This window comes from Penicillium hispanicum, assembly GCF_028827665.1.
Source record: "Penicillium hispanicum strain IBT 35686 chromosome Unknown utg000006l_segment0_segment0, whole genome shotgun sequence".
In the NCBI taxonomy this organism is placed as follows: domain Eukaryota; kingdom Fungi; phylum Ascomycota; class Eurotiomycetes; order Eurotiales; family Aspergillaceae; genus Penicillium; species Penicillium hispanicum.
Window position 1 is genome coordinate 3438485 of NW_026623198.1, and position 16691 is coordinate 3455175.

At 53.6% G+C, this 16691-nt stretch overlaps 5 protein-coding genes across 5 annotated transcripts; 3 read left to right on the forward strand and 2 right to left on the reverse strand.

Moving 5' to 3' along the window:
* Positions 1-52: 52 nt before the first annotated feature.
* On the reverse strand, positions 53-779 carry N7459_007629 (tubulin-binding prefolding complex subunit GIM3; the record flags this gene model as incomplete). The annotated part of the gene is made up of 4 exons (XM_056946797.1): positions 53-248; positions 349-404; positions 532-666; positions 762-779. The coding sequence occupies 4 exons, from the start codon at positions 777-779 to the stop codon at positions 53-55; spliced, it is 405 nt and encodes a 134-aa protein (XP_056798796.1).
* An 862-nt stretch (positions 780-1641) lies between these two features.
* N7459_007630 (autophagy-related protein 27) lies at positions 1642-2749 on the forward strand (the record flags this gene model as incomplete). The annotated part of the gene is made up of 3 exons (XM_056946798.1): positions 1642-1909; positions 1988-2483; positions 2554-2749. 3 exons carry the CDS (start codon positions 1642-1644, stop codon positions 2747-2749), a joined length of 960 nt encoding a protein of 319 aa, XP_056798797.1.
* Positions 2750-4435: 1686 nt separating this feature from the next.
* Positions 4436-6080, reverse strand: N7459_007631 (uncharacterized protein; the record flags this gene model as incomplete). Its single annotated transcript, XM_056946799.1, has 4 exons — positions 4436-4579; positions 4667-5523; positions 5793-5961; positions 6018-6080. 4 exons carry the CDS (start codon positions 6078-6080, stop codon positions 4436-4438), a joined length of 1233 nt encoding a protein of 410 aa, XP_056798798.1.
* A 3566-nt stretch (positions 6081-9646) lies between these two features.
* Positions 9647-12439, forward strand: N7459_007632 (ATP-dependent Clp protease ATP-binding subunit; the record flags this gene model as incomplete). The annotated part of the gene is made up of 1 exon (XM_056946800.1): positions 9647-12439. The coding sequence occupies one exon, from the start codon at positions 9647-9649 to the stop codon at positions 12437-12439; it is 2793 nt and encodes a 930-aa protein (XP_056798799.1).
* Positions 12440-13203: 764 nt separating this feature from the next.
* On the forward strand, positions 13204-15103 carry N7459_007633 (uncharacterized protein; the record flags this gene model as incomplete). Its single annotated transcript, XM_056946801.1, has 2 exons — positions 13204-13243; positions 13296-15103. 2 exons carry the CDS (start codon positions 13204-13206, stop codon positions 15101-15103), a joined length of 1848 nt encoding a protein of 615 aa, XP_056798800.1.
* Between the last annotated feature and the right edge of the window lie 1588 nt (positions 15104-16691).

Genomic DNA, 16691 nt, shown 5'->3' on the forward strand with positions numbered 1-16691 from the left:
CATCACATATCAAGTCGGGCATGAAATACATGGTCATCAGCACACCACAAGATCAGGTTTCAAGGTTGATACTCCGGCCGAAACGCGCATACAGCGCCACCTTGAGCTGCTGCAGTTCCTCGCGCAGCTCGCCCAGCGAATCCTCCAGCTTCGACACATCGGCGTCGATCTGCTCCGTTGACGACGTGAGCATGGCCTGCGCGTCGGGCAGGGGCAGTTGGAAGAACGAGTCGCCGATTTTGTAGCTGCTGCGCATTAGCACGGATAGCCTCCTCTCGGGATGCTCTTGTGGCCGCGTGGGGTCTCCACCGCTAACAGAAACAAAGAGAGCAGGAATGCGAGACGTACGGTACCAACTCGTCTTCATCGGCGAGTTCCAACTCTGTGGAGACCTCCTCCAGGTCCTCCTTGTCTTTCTGTGGACTGTCAGCTTGGACTGGGATGGGACATTGGAGTGTATTGCGGCTCCCGCGGGCGAGACGGCGGATGCGATGCCCAACGGACAAGCTGCCGTGCTACAGCGGTGCGTACCTGCTTGGCCTTCAACTGGTCCTCCAGCACGGCGCTCCGTTGGTGCAGCCGGCTGAATCGATTGATCTTCTCCTGGTCCTCGCGGCGGACTTCGTTGTCCTCGCCGGCGGTGGGGCCCTCCTCATCCCGCGAGAGCTGAAGGTGATGTTAGCACACATGCATATGTCGTTGCGGTAGTCCTGGGGAGAGACGATTTATATCTGGCTCCCCTGCTAGTCTGAGTAGCTTACCATGCGTGGTTGGATCATGATGGATGTAGGGAGAATGGATGTCGCGCGAGAGCAATTCGCGCGGATGGATTTGATGGTGGGGTTGGTCTGTGCGCGGGGATAGTCTTGTAGTTGGCAGTATGTAGTCTAGTCTATAGTCTATAGTCTGTAGTTGGTAGATGTGGTGGCTCATCTATGCAGGAGAGAGAGCCGTGGATAGCATTCTTTTAGCACATTCACCTCGATACTGAAGATGCTGTTTTGGATCTGTTCTATTGTTTTTGTAGCCAGAGGCCATTGTTCTACAATGGCTCATATCGCCGCTTCATTGCTCGCTCATATTATTCTACTTTGAGTGAGGCATTTCAAATTGATAGAATGCTCTTCCACCCTACTGGTCGTCGATATCGTAGTCAAGTGAAGACCTCCAGCGTGGATGGTGCAGACAATGGCAATGTTGCTCGGGTGACATCATCCACGGTCTCGTGTGGGCGATCGCCGCGCCCGAAGAAGACCTGGACAACAATTCAAGCTTCAATACGGCTTGGAAACATTGACAAGCGACTTCTCGCACACTCGCGTCCATCTTCCCGCTGGTCGTTTGGAGCTTTGCGGGCTGCAGCCATCAGCAACGAGCCGCGTCGGAGAAACGAAACACCTCGGCCAGTCATCCCCAGCCATCGTCATCCGCGACCTCAGGTCCCAAACCACCCCAGCTGTGCGCAGCTCCTCCACCGACCCCGATACTTCCCAGTGCCAGCTGGATACCACACACATCGACGTCTCACCCTCCTACTCCGTCCTCGGACGTATCCACGTCTAGAGCTCGAGCTCTACCGCCGTCCCGCAGAGGCTCCCATTCCTCCCATCCGGATCCCCATAGACCTCCCACCTCCCCACAATGCGAATACAATCCAGTGCACTGGCACTGCTGCTCTCCACACTTCTGTCTAGCGCAGTCACGGCAGTCACCCTCAACTGCGGCAACATCAAGGTCGATGAACACAAGTACGACTTGAGCGGCCTCGGAGGCGTGCACGAGATTTACCATGTCGCCGAGAATGAGACTGCCGGCTACGTGGCCAACACCACCTACGTCCTCAACATCTGCCAGGTGCTGGTAAAGGCCGCCAATCGGCCCGAGGGGAAGTGCGGCATGAGCAAGAACGGTACGTCCCCTCGTCGAACCCCCCGCGGGGGCTCGGTTGGTTTGTCGCGGTACTAACTGACTTCCGCGTGGCTTGCAGTATGCGGCTTCGTCAGCGAGGACTGGAAAGAAACCAGCAGCGGCCAGCACTGGGCCTACTCCGTGGCCGGCCTGGACCCGCTCGGGCACGGCGCGCCCGACCCCCAGCTCACGCGACTGAAGGCAATCGACGAGAGCCGCGAGGGCCTGCGCATCCGATTGTCCGGCGGCGAGTACAAGGACAGCCCGCAGGATGCGAAGCCCAAGCCCGCAGCGGCCGTGATCGACTTCCAGTGCGACCCGGACCGGTCTGGGCTCGAGGGCCTGGGAACGGCGGAAGACGAGCCAGCGGAAGCAGAGCGGCTACGTCGGCGCGAGGACGCCGAGGAGCCGGGCCGGGAGCGCAGTCTGCAGTTCCAGAGCTTCGGGCCCGAGGGGGAGGACAAGACATATGTCCTGAAGCTGGACTGGCGCACGCGGTATGCCTGCGACGCCTACGAGGGCGGAACGGGCAGCAGCTCGAGCCACTGGGGTTTCTTTACTTGGCTGATCATCATGTAAGTGCCGTCCTTGGTTTTGTTTCGCATGCTCTATTCACTGCATACTCATCTTCTTGCGATGCACTAGTCTCTTCCTCTGTATCGCCGCGTACCTCATCTTCGGCTCCTGGCTCAATTACAACCGCTACGGCGCCCGCGGCTGGGATCTCCTCCCGCACGGCGACGCCATCCGTGACGTCCCGTATATCTTCCAGGATTGGCTCCGCCGCGTGGTCAACACGCTACAAGGCGGCGGGTCGAGGGGTGGATATAGTGCCGTGTGAGAGGCAATGCGCTCGTCTCTGCACGCACTTTTTCCAATTTGGCTATGATTTTGTATCCTGGATTGATCTCTTGATCTTTGTTTTGTAGGCTGGCAGTATCGTCAGTCGGGATTGTAGCTTGCTTGCGAATTCTGGTGCAAGCACTCTTTTTCTCTTCATTTCAGTCTGGCGCTAGATATCAGGCGGGATATGAGCTTTGTGGTTGACATCGAGGTACATGATTGATCTCGCCGAATATACATGGATGAATCAATGAGCCAGACGGCGAATGAAATACAAATAGCGGTGGGTTTATATATTCTTGGAAACCAGGAGCTTCCCAGACACAGCCTGGAGGCCAGAAATCACTTATAATTCGAATCGAGTATAGTGTATATCAGCTCCCCCCGAATCACGCTCAAGAGCGTCACTTCGATATCAGCAGGCTATAGTTCCAAGCTTCACCAAAGAGACAGGCTAGTTCAGTCGTCATCCATGTCCGGAGGGTGGTGTAGGAGACGGCTTCTGTGGTGGTGCAGGGAGCTACTAGGACGTGGTAAGGCAGTTTGCGTAGTCAAGGTTCACGATTCTGGTACCAGAAGGTCAGATTATGAGCTCTAGCTCTGGTGACGCACTGAGCTGCTGGTCAACTTGCCTGAAGAGGCCCCCAGCGATGTAGTGAGATTCTCGGTGGTAGAGGGGCAGTAAACGGCGAGGAGATGTTGGTATGAGAAGACCAGTTCTTAGAACTATTGAGCGGTCACTGCCTAGTTTCAAGTGCCCCGATAATAAGTGGTTGACTTCTTCGGGCCTTATCAGCAGTCGATTTATTGTAGACAGGCGATGTCGCAGTATATAGTGGATGTATATAGTGGGTGTGGGAGATGGTTGTAGGAGATCAGAAGCTGCGGTTTGAATGCAGGAGTATTTCTAGGACTCCTGTCTTTGTTACACGAGTACCATCGATGCAGGTTTTTTGATACCGGAAAAGAACACTTTCATTATGAATCGTATCGAGAGAACAAAGGAGAAGGAGGAGTGTTAGAGGGTAATACCAACCTGCGGCCTAGATACCATGTCAAGGTCTACAACGCACTACGCACCAGACAATATCCACGCAAAGCAAATACATTCTGCCCAACACACAAAAGCAGACCAAGTGAATCAGACCGATTTAATCTGATCTCACCCCACAGCAACCCGATCGAACACGCAGAATGTAGGCTATGAATGTAACAAGGGGGATCAGCGCAACCTATGCACACGGAATGTTTAACGCGGACAATAACAAGTCGGTGAAACGAAACAGAGCAAAGCATAGCAAATCAAAGCAAGATCGTCAGCGTCATCAGCCAATGCCTAGTGCGAGACGCCCATTGCCACCGGAGAAAGTCTCGCGGGGGAACGACAGGCGGGAGCGCAGCAGAGATGGCGCCATCGGGACTAAATCATTCTCATCGCAGGTTTCGTCAAAGAGCGGTGGAGAGCAACTGGTTCTCTGGGGGTGTAGCTTGGTCTCTTGCTCTGTAGAAAAAAGAGTGTGGCCCCCGCATTGCCCCCGAGTTCCCCGACGTTCTCTTTTCTTTCCTGCTCTTCCTCTCCTTCCCGTTCCATACCATCCCTTCCTCGAATGCTCTCTGCGCCCAGAACCAGATTTCCGGTTCTGGTGCGCTCTTGATGAGAGCAATCCTACCTCTCTCTTTACAGCTAGACCTGGACGGCAAACTGCTTGAGGTACAGGTAGTCGGCCATGTTGGCATCGACAGCCTGACGGATCAGACCGGCTCCCTTGGGGCCATACTTCTTCGTCCACTCGGCGTCGAATTCATCCTCGGACTTGACAGCTCGTTTCTGTGGCAGGTCATGTCAGCCCCGGATGCACACACTCAAGCCACCGGCACTCGTCCTACGCTCGCTTGTGGATAGGATCATGCTTACATGTTGTCTCGCCTCCAGTCCCTTCGACTCGATCGCGTCATTGTGGAAGCCGCGCCACTTCTCGAACGCAGCGCACGCACACTCGTGATCCTCCTTCGTGTCCCACCGCAGCAAGCCTGGCGAATACGGAACACCGACACTTCGGCAGAACGCCTCGATCGTCGGCGCCGGTGCATCCAGCATGTCGTCCGCGTCGATGACGCAGATCTCGTGGACTGTCGGGTCGGCGCCCGGCGCGGCCTGGTACAGATCCGGACGGCCCGCCACGCGCGGCCCAACGAGGCCCTCGCGGCGGAGGTAGTCGAAGTGCCGCCGCAACTCGTCGTACCCGGCCTCGCGGGGGTCGTAGGTGTGGAAGCCGGTGACCTCGTCCAGCGGCGGGATGGTGCACCGATAGTACGACGGCACGCTGTAGTGCGGGTCGCGGATCAGGAAGGCGAAGTGGAACTGCTGCTGCAGCTCGCGCGGCATGACCGTCGGGTTGCCCGGCTCCGCGGGCGTGTCGTACGGGTACGGCCGCTTGGTGACACCGTTGCTGGTGCCATTGCTGGTGCCATTGCTGTGGCCGTTGGCACCGTTGGTGACCGTGCCGTTCGTGGTGCTGCTGGGATGGCTGGCGGCACCGTTCGTCGGCGCGGTGGAGTGGCCGTTGGCGTGCGCGGTGCCGTTGCTGGCTCCGTTCACGCCGTCGGCCGGAGGGTGGGCATCGCCGTTGCTGCTGGTGCCGACACCGCGCTTGATGCGCCGTAACGAGGGTGCCACGCTGGCCGGCTTGCCGGCCGGCGGGAGCAGGTAGTGGTCGATGTCCTTGATGAAGAGTCTCTTGCCCTGGATGAAGGTAAGCATCCCCTCGGGGTCTAAACACGCGAGTCTCGGCTGGGCTAAGGCTCTCAAAACCCTCGAAATGCCTAGTCCTCGGGCTTTACAACTGTAGAGAGGGCAAATAAAAGATAGACATCTTGCCTGTCGTGACACAGCAACATATGGGCGAGGGGATCTTCCCCCATGTCAATCCTCACGGAGACATGGAGAGCATATATGGCAAAGGAAATAAAGAGAAAAAAAAACGAAAGGCAGATTCAAGGGCGGTTTCGCAGGAAGAAGGGTCGGACCTCAGAAGCTTCACGTTCCAGTCTTTCCACCACGGTCAAATACGTCGACTGGCTGAACCCGCTGTCCACACGCGCCTGTTCGTCGTCCTCGAAACGGTCGGAGAGACGCTCCGGACCGTAATAGAAGGCGTCGCCGAACGGCTCATGGACGCACTGGATGCTATCCCGTTGAGTCATAAAAACCTAGATATCGTTAGATTCGCAATCGAGACCTTCCTCCATCCTTCTCTGGTACATACCCGCTCAAATGCCGTCGAGCAGGCGCGGGGATGAGTTGCCACAAAGATCGGTTTGTCTGACATGGTTGCAGGATGCAGTGTCGCGTGGTATGCGAGCAATCAATCCCAAATCAAACTTAAGCTTAAAATCTAGTCCCGGCCAAAAGTGCACAGAGGTCTTGCAAGGGCGGCAGGCAAAATTGCAAAGGCAATTGTAGATAAGCTCGTGGAGTATCCGTTGTATCCCGGAGCAATGAAACGAAACGATGAGAGATGTCAGTTCCAGCCGAGCCGTGTGCCAGGCAAGGCTTAAGAGAGTTGATCGGCTGCTAGGATCGTCTGAGCGAACAGACTAACCCTGGGCAGCGTTCAGCAAATCCGAAGACGAGGAGATGAGTGCAATGCAGTGTGCGATGGCGTGAGAATGGGGAAGATGCAGGACGGGCAGGGCGAACTCGTTTTATAGGATGACATTTGCCTTGCGCGCTAGTCGCTCGGGAAAAGCCTATGAGCGCACGGGAAAACGAAAGCCAAAACCAAAACTAGCAGCAAAAGGAAAAGAATAAAAAGAAATCCAAGCCAATCCGCAGGGAAAGAGTGGGATCCAGGGCGGTTCGGGCGACAAACCGGGTTTTTCCTGCGCAAGCCTCGGGTCGACTGCGTCCACTGTTGCGCGGTTGTTCGACCGTGGATTCAGCATGGCTCGGCCTTGCAATGAGCTCTCTGTTTCCATTGTCATCTTCTCGCCTGGACGTGCAGAATTGGAATCCAGATCGTCTTGACCATCAAGGCTGTAGCTAGCATCTCCATAGTCACTAACTAGTTAGTTACTTACAATATTTGTTACCTCATCGCATGGAGACACTCGAGAACCTCCACCCTCCCATGCGGGCCATTAATGCCGCATGGCCAGTCGACTGGACTGACATCGTTCCATAATGACCATCGGTTTCACCACCCACGGCCAAAGGGGATCTGCGAAGCAATCAGCGCCGCAACGCCTCGTCGCCCCTCTCCGCTGCCCCGCCGCAGGAACATTCCGCTTCTATTTTCTGCGCGATGTCTGCGCCATCCCAAGCTCGCACGCCCCAGTGAAAAGTCTAAGAGTCTGGACAGGCATGATGGTGTCTCCGCCCACCCGCCAATCGGGAGCCCAGTGGTGGGCAGTGGCATGAATCGATCTCCGTGTCTGGATGCGTCGGTTCGGAATGGTGTCCACTCTCTTCCACTCCCCACCTCCACAGCTTGTCCTGTACATGTATGACTGAGAGCTCCGCTCTCTAATGCGTGGTTCCGGTGAAATACAGCGAGAGCTAAGAGGAGACAGAAGAGAAAAGCTGAGTCCGTGGAACTTTGGTGCGGGTTCCAAAGAACGACAGTGGAGAGACTCCCAGCGAGCCATGTGTTGGAGTCTGTGTTCCTTTTGATTCTGATTTTGCTCTTGCGTTTTCAGGTCAAACTCGTCCTCGGACAGCATCGAGGTCTGATCCCCAGTGGTCAAAGTCACATCGCATCCTTGCTGCGTGTTGGCCGGTCGCGCTTGACGTCATGAACCGGGATGAGAGGACGCATGGGACGGGAGGAGGGGCTACATCTATAGAGGGGTGGCAATCTGCAATGGTACAACAGGCGAGTAGTAGTTTGGAGGGTCTCGTGTTCCTAGGCTAACGTCAGTGGCACCCTGCATGGTCAGATCGAGAACCCTCACCTGGAGGTCCCAACGTTGTACAAAATATCCGCTGTGCAATTCTCGTTTCCCAACGGGACACCCAGCTCATTAAGTGTAGGATTGCGCCCGCCAAGACCTTTCATTCGGCATATTATTCTGCCGATTCCCTATATCTAGCTGCACAAGCCCAATAGGGGTAGAAATGGAAGATTTCTTAGCTGGTTAGGTAAGCTATTTTCAATATACCTAGGTAGTATCCATCCATGGATAGCATCGTATATCTTCTTTCCTCTACTACCGTTCTCTACACCAGGACAGGCCAATCATGCCATAGTCTTCTTTATGATCTCCCAGTATAGCCATCTCGACCAAGGACTCGATCAAGGTCGGAATTGGCTTCGGAGAGCTTTATTTACAAGGATTGCATCGATAACTAAGTTCTATCTGAGCTGCAGGACTCGGTAGGGGATGGGTTATGCGATAAAAAAGCGTAGGAATAGGTTCCAATCAATGAATCGAGTTTAAATAGTAGTCGAGGGAGTCTCATAAATGTACTGAACGGATATGGGGGTTACGTGAGAGGCATCTGGATATAATTAATAAACAGTTCGCATGTAGGAATTCTGTACTACCCTTGCATCCAAATTTTTGAAAGAAAATCCTGCCTTCTTGGGACGCCCTAGGAATATATGAAGTTGACACAGCCAAAAGTAGAATTACAGATTGAGAGATAAGGAAGCTCTCAAAGAATCGAACAATAAATAAGATGGTTAGGATAAAAGAGGGGGGGGGAGGGTAAGGGGATAAGTGAAGGATAAGGAAACATTAAAGGGATCTGAATAAGAAACAGGATATATGCCCTCCTCAGGATACAGCCATGAAAGAATGATAGCTTTGGCTCTTTATAGAACCCTTGTCTGGGCAGTCAGAGGAGGAAGGGTTCTCAAAGGTACAGTAGAGTATACAACATATGTACAAGGAGCCTTTGATATACAGATATATGCACTTTGGGATGTAGTGGCGTCTTGCGGTTGTATACAACGTACCCGAGGGGGTGAGTGCTGCAGTGGTAGGGCACCATTGGAAACCCACCGAATTTAGGAGTATAGTGCATTACGATGCTTGGGGGCGTATATAATCATCTATTATCCCTATTCAGCAGGGTATAGTTGATTCTTAAGGCGTTGCATAAAACTAGGTCTTATAGGTAGCGGAACCACCTAGCGGGATAAGGCTCTTTACTTAAGGATACTATGACAGGGATAGACCTGCTTAACGATGGCGTTATAGTCTATACCTACTAGCAGAACCAGGGAGGAGGAAATGGGTTATATTCATTCCAGGATAGCTACTGAGCTAACCTATCCTGGCCCTGTATCTAAAAAGGGGGTGCAGGCCGGTTCTGCACCACTCCCGCATAGCTGCTGGGACATCAGGCGGCTAAATCGCGCAAATGAACCACCACCACCACCACTACTACTACTACTACTACTACTACTACTACTACTACTACTACTACTACTACTACTACTACTACTACTACTCTGGCGAGAGTATCGAGAGTATCCCCATGTGCTATCACATGACCTATAACATGTGTCAACGTGGAAGATCAGGTGATTTTAGCCCTTTCAGTACCACTAGGCCAAAAAGTGCGAACGCACAGTTTTACCACTGTACACTGTAATTTCTGACCAACAACATGTGATGTGGGGTCACGTGGAGAACATCAGGTGGCCAGAAGCCACATGACCGGTCTGGCAGCTTCTGGAAGGCGGTGGAAGCCCGTCGTGGCGTCATGAAGATCGGAGCTGTTTCGGCCTGGTGGGCTGCCCAAGTATATGAACTTGCATCATCGGCGCTCCCTGCTTTTCGCCCTGCAAACAATACCCCGAGCTCTCTCACTCCAACCTGCAATCCCCATTTTCCGCCTGCTCCTTCCACCCCGACTGAGATCTCACCGTACTCACACCCGTTCATCATGAACGGCGCTCAATTCACAGACCGGGCCAACAAGGCTTTGTTGGACTCCAACGCCCTGGCCGAGCAATACGCCCACTCCCAAATTCTCCCCCTCCACCTCGCAGTCTCCCTGCTCAATCCCGCCCAAGATGACCAGGAGCAACAGCCGGCAGGTCACTCCTCCCACGATGCCTCGTCTCTTCCGCTGTTCCGCCAGGTCGTGGAGCGGGCCCACGGTGACCCCCAACTGCTGGATCGGGCACTCATGAAGTTGCTGGTCCGTCTGCCCAGCCAAGATCCTCCTCCTGAGTCTGTTTCTGTGTCCCCAGCACTCGCCAAGGTCATCCGGCAGGCCTCCGAATTGTCTAAGACGCAGAAGGACAGCTTTGTGGCCATTGACCACCTGATCCAAGCCGTGGCCCAGGACTCCCAGGTCCAGCGTGCCTTAGGAGATGCCAACATCCCCAACCTAAAGTTGATCGATACCGCCGTGCAACAAATTCGAGGCACTCGCCGGGTGGACTCGAAGACGGCAGACTCCGAAAGCGAAAATGAGAACCTCAAAAAATTCACCATTGATATGACCGCTTTGGCACGCGAGGGCAAGATTGACCCCGTCATCGGACGTGAGGAAGAGATCCGTCGTGTGATTCGCATCCTCAGTCGGCGCACCAAGAACAACCCCGTCCTCATCGGTGAGCCTGGTGTGGGCAAGACCACCATTGTCGAGGGCCTAGCCCGCCGCATCGTGAACGCCGATATCCCCGCCAATCTGGCACAGTGCCGTCTCCTCTCTCTCGATGTCGGCTCCCTGGTTGCTGGGAGCAAGTATCGCGGCGAATTCGAAGAGCGCATGAAGGGTGTCCTGAAGGAAATCGAGGATTCCAAGGACACAATTGTCTTGTTCGTCGATGAAATCCACCTGCTCATGGGTGCTGGCTCTAGCGGCGAGGGCGGCATGGATGCTGCCAACCTGCTCAAGCCCATGCTTGCTCGCGGTCAACTGCACTGCATCGGAGCCACCACTCTTAGTGAATACCGCAAGTACATTGAAAAGGACCAGGCCTTCGAGCGTCGATTCCAACAGGTGCTGGTCAAGGAGCCATCTGTCAATGAGACTATCTCGATTTTGCGTGGGCTAAAGGAAAAGTACGAGGTCCACCACGGTGTCAACATCCTCGACGGTGCCATCGTCACTGCAGCCACCCTCGCTTCGCGCTACCTGACTGCCCGTCGTCTTCCGGATTCGGCCGTCGATCTCATTGACGAAGCTGCGGCGGCGGTTCGTGTGACCAGAGAATCGGAGCCCGAAGCGTTGGATACACTCGAAAGAAAGCATCGACAGCTCGTGATTGAAATTCATGCTCTGGAGCGGGAACAGGATGAAGCCTCCAAGACTCGTCTCGAAGCTGCCAAGCAGGAAGCGGCCAATGTCGCCGAGGAGCTCCGCCCTATGCGTGAAAAGTATGAAAGCGAGAAGCAACGGAGCAAGGAAGTCCAAGACGCCAAGATCAAGCTTGACTCTCTCAAGGTCAAGCGAGATGAAGCCGAACGCTCCGGCGACACCCAAACCGCTGCCGATCTTGAATACTACGCCATTCCAGAAACCAAGGCTCTCATCGAGCGACTTGAAGTCGACCGAGCTAGGGCTGACGCTGAGCGCCGTGCCAACCAGACTGACGGCGGCGAGGCCTTGCTTGCGGATGCAGTCGGCCCTGATCAGATCAATGAAATTGTCGCCCGCTGGACCGGTATCCCAGTCACAAGACTCAAGACTACCGAAAAAGACAAGCTGCTCAACATGGAGAAGTACCTTGGTCGCCTTGTTATCGGCCAGAAGGAGGCCGTTGTCTCTGTCTCCAACGCTATTCGTTTGCAGCGTTCCGGCCTCAGCAACCCGAATGCGCCCCCAAGCTTCCTGTTCTGTGGTCCATCTGGTACCGGTAAGACACTGCTCACCAAGGCCCTGGCTGAGTTCCTGTTCGACGACCCAAAGTCCATGATCCGCTTCGACATGTCCGAGTACCAAGAGCGACACTCGCTGAGCCGAATGATCGGTGCACCGCCTGGTTACGTCGGTCATGATGCCGGTGGCCAGCTGACTGAAAGCCTGCGTCGCCGCCCCTTCTCGATCCTGCTGTTCGACGAAGTCGAGAAGGCCGCTAAGGAAGTTCTTACTGTACTTCTCCAACTGATGGACGATGGTCGCATTACCGACGGCCAAGGCCGCATTGTCGATGCGAAGAACTGCATCGTCGTCATGACCTCCAATCTGGGCGCCGAATACCTCGCCCGCCCTGCCACCAAGGATGGTCGCATTGATCCACAAACTCGCGAGCTGGTCATGGGTGCGCTCCGCGACTACTTCCTCCCCGAGTTCCTCAACCGTATCTCTAGCACCGTCATCTTCAACCGACTCACCAAGAGGGAGATCCGCAAGATTGTCGATCTCCGCCTCGCCGAAGTCCAGAAGCGATTGGAACACAACGGCCGCAACGTCCTCATCCAATGCACTGACGAAGTCAAGGACTACCTTGGTGCCGCAGGCTACTCTCCAGCCTACGGCGCTCGTCCTCTCGGCCGCCTCATCGAGCGCGAAGTCCTCAACCGCCTTGCGGTCCTCATTCTACGTGGCAGCATCAAGGATGGCGAAAACGCCCGCGTGGTCATGCACGAAGGTCGCATCGACGTCCTTCCCAACCATGAAATTGGCGAGAGCGACGACGAAGATGAGGACATGATCGACTCAGAAGATGATGCCCTTGCTGAGATGGAGGATAACAGCGGCGACATGGACCTGTACGATGAGTAAACGGAGTCAGCCCCGCCTGACAATTCTTTCGAACATGTCGCACATACACGATGATGAGATGAGCCGTCACGATTTTTGAATGTTCTTTCCAGTCTGCACATTCTGGCATGGCGTTGGTGCTGACTTTGTCTCTTGCATACCTTGTTTTTTCTTATCGTTGGTATTACACTTCCGGGATTTGGCCTCGCCAGCTTATTAGCTCGCCAGTCCGATCTCATCATGTTAATACAAGATAGCATAGCTTCCAACATTGAAGGTATCTTCCAAAGTCTCGATCCTGATCTGTCAACAATGTAGAATTCTTTGTATTGTGCCTAGTATGCCCGATAGAAGAACCGTAGCTACCCACGACATTGCTGTTTCTTGATGCCTGCATTTCTCTATGATATAGTAGTGGCCACCATCAGCCGTAGTTGGTTGACAGGCGAAGGGAAATTCGAATTGGCTCGCTTCTTCGGACCCTGGGAGATAAGGAATCCACAGGCGAGCAGGCAACGACCGGGGCCAAACCTATTCGAGACGGTCTGGATCCAACTAGATCGAATCCCAACCCCACGCTAACACCCCTGCCTGTTATGCGCCTCAGTTTTCTCGCCCCCGTGGCGTGTCGGTGACCCTGATCCTTAAATAAGGATCTCCTGCCAAGACGACTTTGGCTTTGCATTATACACCTGCCCAGACTACCATCGAAAGCAGCGCAGCGATGTACATACACCTGGGCGCTCCGGCCAGCCCGGTCACTGCCCCCCATATCCAAGCACAGTATGACCTACCTATCGGTTCGTGCGCATTCTCCGTCTGCGTGTATGAATCCTTATCGAAGACCGCTAACCGAATTCAAATCTGCACTAATCAGTCGATCGCCTTCTGGAGCCCCAGACGATCCCGCATTTTATAGAATTTGCCTGCGGGAGTCCACTTCCTGATGGCACTCGACCAGACGTCAACACCCTCACCGAGGACGAGATTGACTTCCTAGAGGGCAACTTCCCACCGGACTCAGATGGACAGTCTATCATAACTCGTGTGATGACCCGGATCGGCTCAGAAGAGGATAATGGCCGGCTCTGCATTGTCGGCAAAAATATCCATTCGCTCAAGTCGCGTCTGTGGGAGGGCATCACGCCCTTGGGCGACCAGCGGTGGGAGGAGAACGGTCTCCATCTCTCAGGGAACTTCGAGTCAGCTTTTCAGCATATCTCCGCCGTTCTCGCGGTGTTTGAGTATCTCAATGCGCCACAAGCCCGTGAAGATCTGCGCACGACTTTCAACCTTATCTACGATCACTGGGAAACCCTAGACACCTTGCTCAATCGGCGGAGAACCCGGATGGGCGCGCATCCTATTAGCGTCGCCAATTTGTGGACTATGTACATGGCGGCCCAGTTCAAGGTGATGACCCAGCGTGCCCATGAATGGGTCACGCGCCATGTCGATGCTCTGCGGGCTCCAGTGCTGCAGGAATTGTTGGATCATCAGTCTCTGAATGAAGGAACGGGGAAGCCAGACCAGATGCAGTGGAAGCTCACCAACGCGCTACATATCCTCTTGGAAATCTCTGTTCGCGCGGACTACACGATCATGATACCGATGGAAGGCTACAAGGGATATATGGCGCCGGAAAATGGAAGCGGCCCACCGGAGATGTACGTCGCTGACGTGAACGAGCGTGGGAAAGTATACGCCCATCGCCTAAAGACTCTCAGTCATCAAACCATGTTTAAGAAAATTCTGAATGGGGTTACTAGCGGTGGTACACCCAGCCAAACTTCCGGGCAGTCCTATCATGAGTCGGCAATGGAGCAGATCGAGGCCCAGATCCAAGTGAGAAGAGAACTACGTGGGGACTCGGTTGATACTTCACTGCCGGAGCCCTGGATAACTCGTGCCTTATCTGCGGAAGAGGATACCTCGCCAGATGACCGGGGTCTTGCGATTTACCGTCTGACATATGGGCAATCCGAGGAGGAATGGTCGGAATTTGTCAAGAAACTCGAAGCCCATGTCTTTGATTGGGGAAAGGGCCAGACGGGCACTGATGCCATCAAACGGTATCTGAAACTTCACTGGGTTGACGGGAAGGAACTGGGATTTGCGGAGGATGACATTGAAGCAGCCAAAAAGTCCGCATCTATTCATCGCCATGTTCTCACGCGAGGCCTCAAAGCTAATCATCAAAGTAGACATTTCAACCAGACCGTGGACAACGACGACAACAACAAGAACGATGGAAGCACCATGCCCCTGAGACTACAACCAAACGCCTTCCTCGTCGTCGATGCAGCCTCTTTCGAATCCTATACTGCCGAAACCTACGCCGCCGCAACACCGGGCCTTCTCCCAGGCGACTTCACCGGCTTCATTCTGGCCATCGATCCCTCGTTTGATCCAGCAGAGGGCATCAGCCGACCGGACGAGTCGCCCAACTACAGTGGTCAGATGCGTATTCTCGGGAGCCTGGTGTGGGGGGACCTGTATGCGCTACTGGAGTCTCAATCGGCCGGGCTGGAAGATCTATGGCCACTGGCAATGCACCACCCGAACCAGGTCTATGTTGGCCCAACCATCCCACTACAGGTGTCCATCTGGCGACCCAGGGGCTGGGCTCTCTGGAGTATTCTGCGTTTTGTGATGCAGTGCATAACATGGATGATGGGCTGGTGAAGATGAATACTTGATTGCAAAGGATTCCGTTTTGTAAATGTATTATATTCTTGTGATATCACAGTCGTTGTGATATCTTGATGAGATTTACTTGGCTAATGGGGCATTGTGTCAATCTTACTAAGGCATATAACGATTAATTCTGAATCTTTCTGGATGACTCCATAAAAGTTCTTCAAACAATTCACATCACAAAGCACTTCTCACCTCTGAACTATTTTCCACCCCGATCTATTCAGAATGACCAATCCACTATATATCTCGTCAAGAGAGTCTGCCTGGTATCTTCATCTCGATCACCCCAGTTTCCTTCCAATGGGTATGTACGAAGACTCCCACCACGACATCCTCTCAACACGCCTCCCTGTTGTATCACCTTGGATTCTTACTAGATCCTTACCCAGGAGCAAAATACGCAGAAAGCACACGGTATGGATGGGGGTGGCATGCCTCTGCATGTTACAAAAGCACCCCTCTTCTGCATCTGTCACTTGGTTTCTCAGTCAATCAACTTTGCTGATTGTTGACTCCTCTATATAAAGGGCTCGCAGTCGACATTCTAATCCTCTTTGATATTGGATACAGGTTCCATCGATGGTCTGGTGTCTGTCCAATTGCTACTTCAGGATAATCTTCTCGCTGCTTCTCGATGAGCTTCTTTGCCCAAATTTCTATATTTCCAACCGACAGCGCAGACCGACTAGAAGGGGTGGAAGCAGATGCTGATCAGCTGGGGACATCGAAGTAGTCGGCAACCCGCCGGTGCTCAAGGATCCTCCAGCTTTGATCAGACTCAGACACGCCGGTGTAAACTCCGCAAGCGGTATCCGTACCATTTCGATACATATATATATATATATGCAAACACCGAACTCCACCATGGCTGATGGTACTTCCACATACAACACTATCAATACGAGCGGGTATCTAGACTTAACTATAGCGACAACTTTGATGTCCTTTATGGTTCCCAAATGAAATGTACCAGAAAGGAGTGTACTCATCACTCTCCTCACGCATCGGGCCGCGCCGAATATACGACTTCACCAAGTCCAGCGGACTCTGCAGATCGCCCTGAGGTCAGGCTGTGACTGACCGCCACAAGCGACACTCGTGCTCACAGTGGCGATGCTACAAAACAAAGTGAAAACCTTCGATGATACCGGTCTTTGCTAGCGAGCGAACCTGATTCTGGCGACTACTACCGCAAGCCTCAGCTGCAGCCATAAACAACTTCTGCGCATCCCTTCAGTATCCATAAAAGTGAGGCCCTCTGACGAAGAAAGAAGTCTCTCTATTCATACTAGGTCGATAGTCTCCCGAAAGATGGACACTCATGCAGAAGTTGTTTCCGCCATTCGCCGTGTCACTGTACACCAGGTCCTCGACGGAATTTTATTGACTTAGACCCTGTTGTCGATGAATGTAGTTGATATGAACCTCACCGAAATTTTTGCTGATCCATTATATATTCTTCATCCTTCACATATGATTTAGTTCTACTCTAGCCTAGGCAGTTTCCTAATTCAGCCATCATCCACGCATAGTGGGTGGATATCTTGACTCATTGCTGTCATTTGATTTGGTA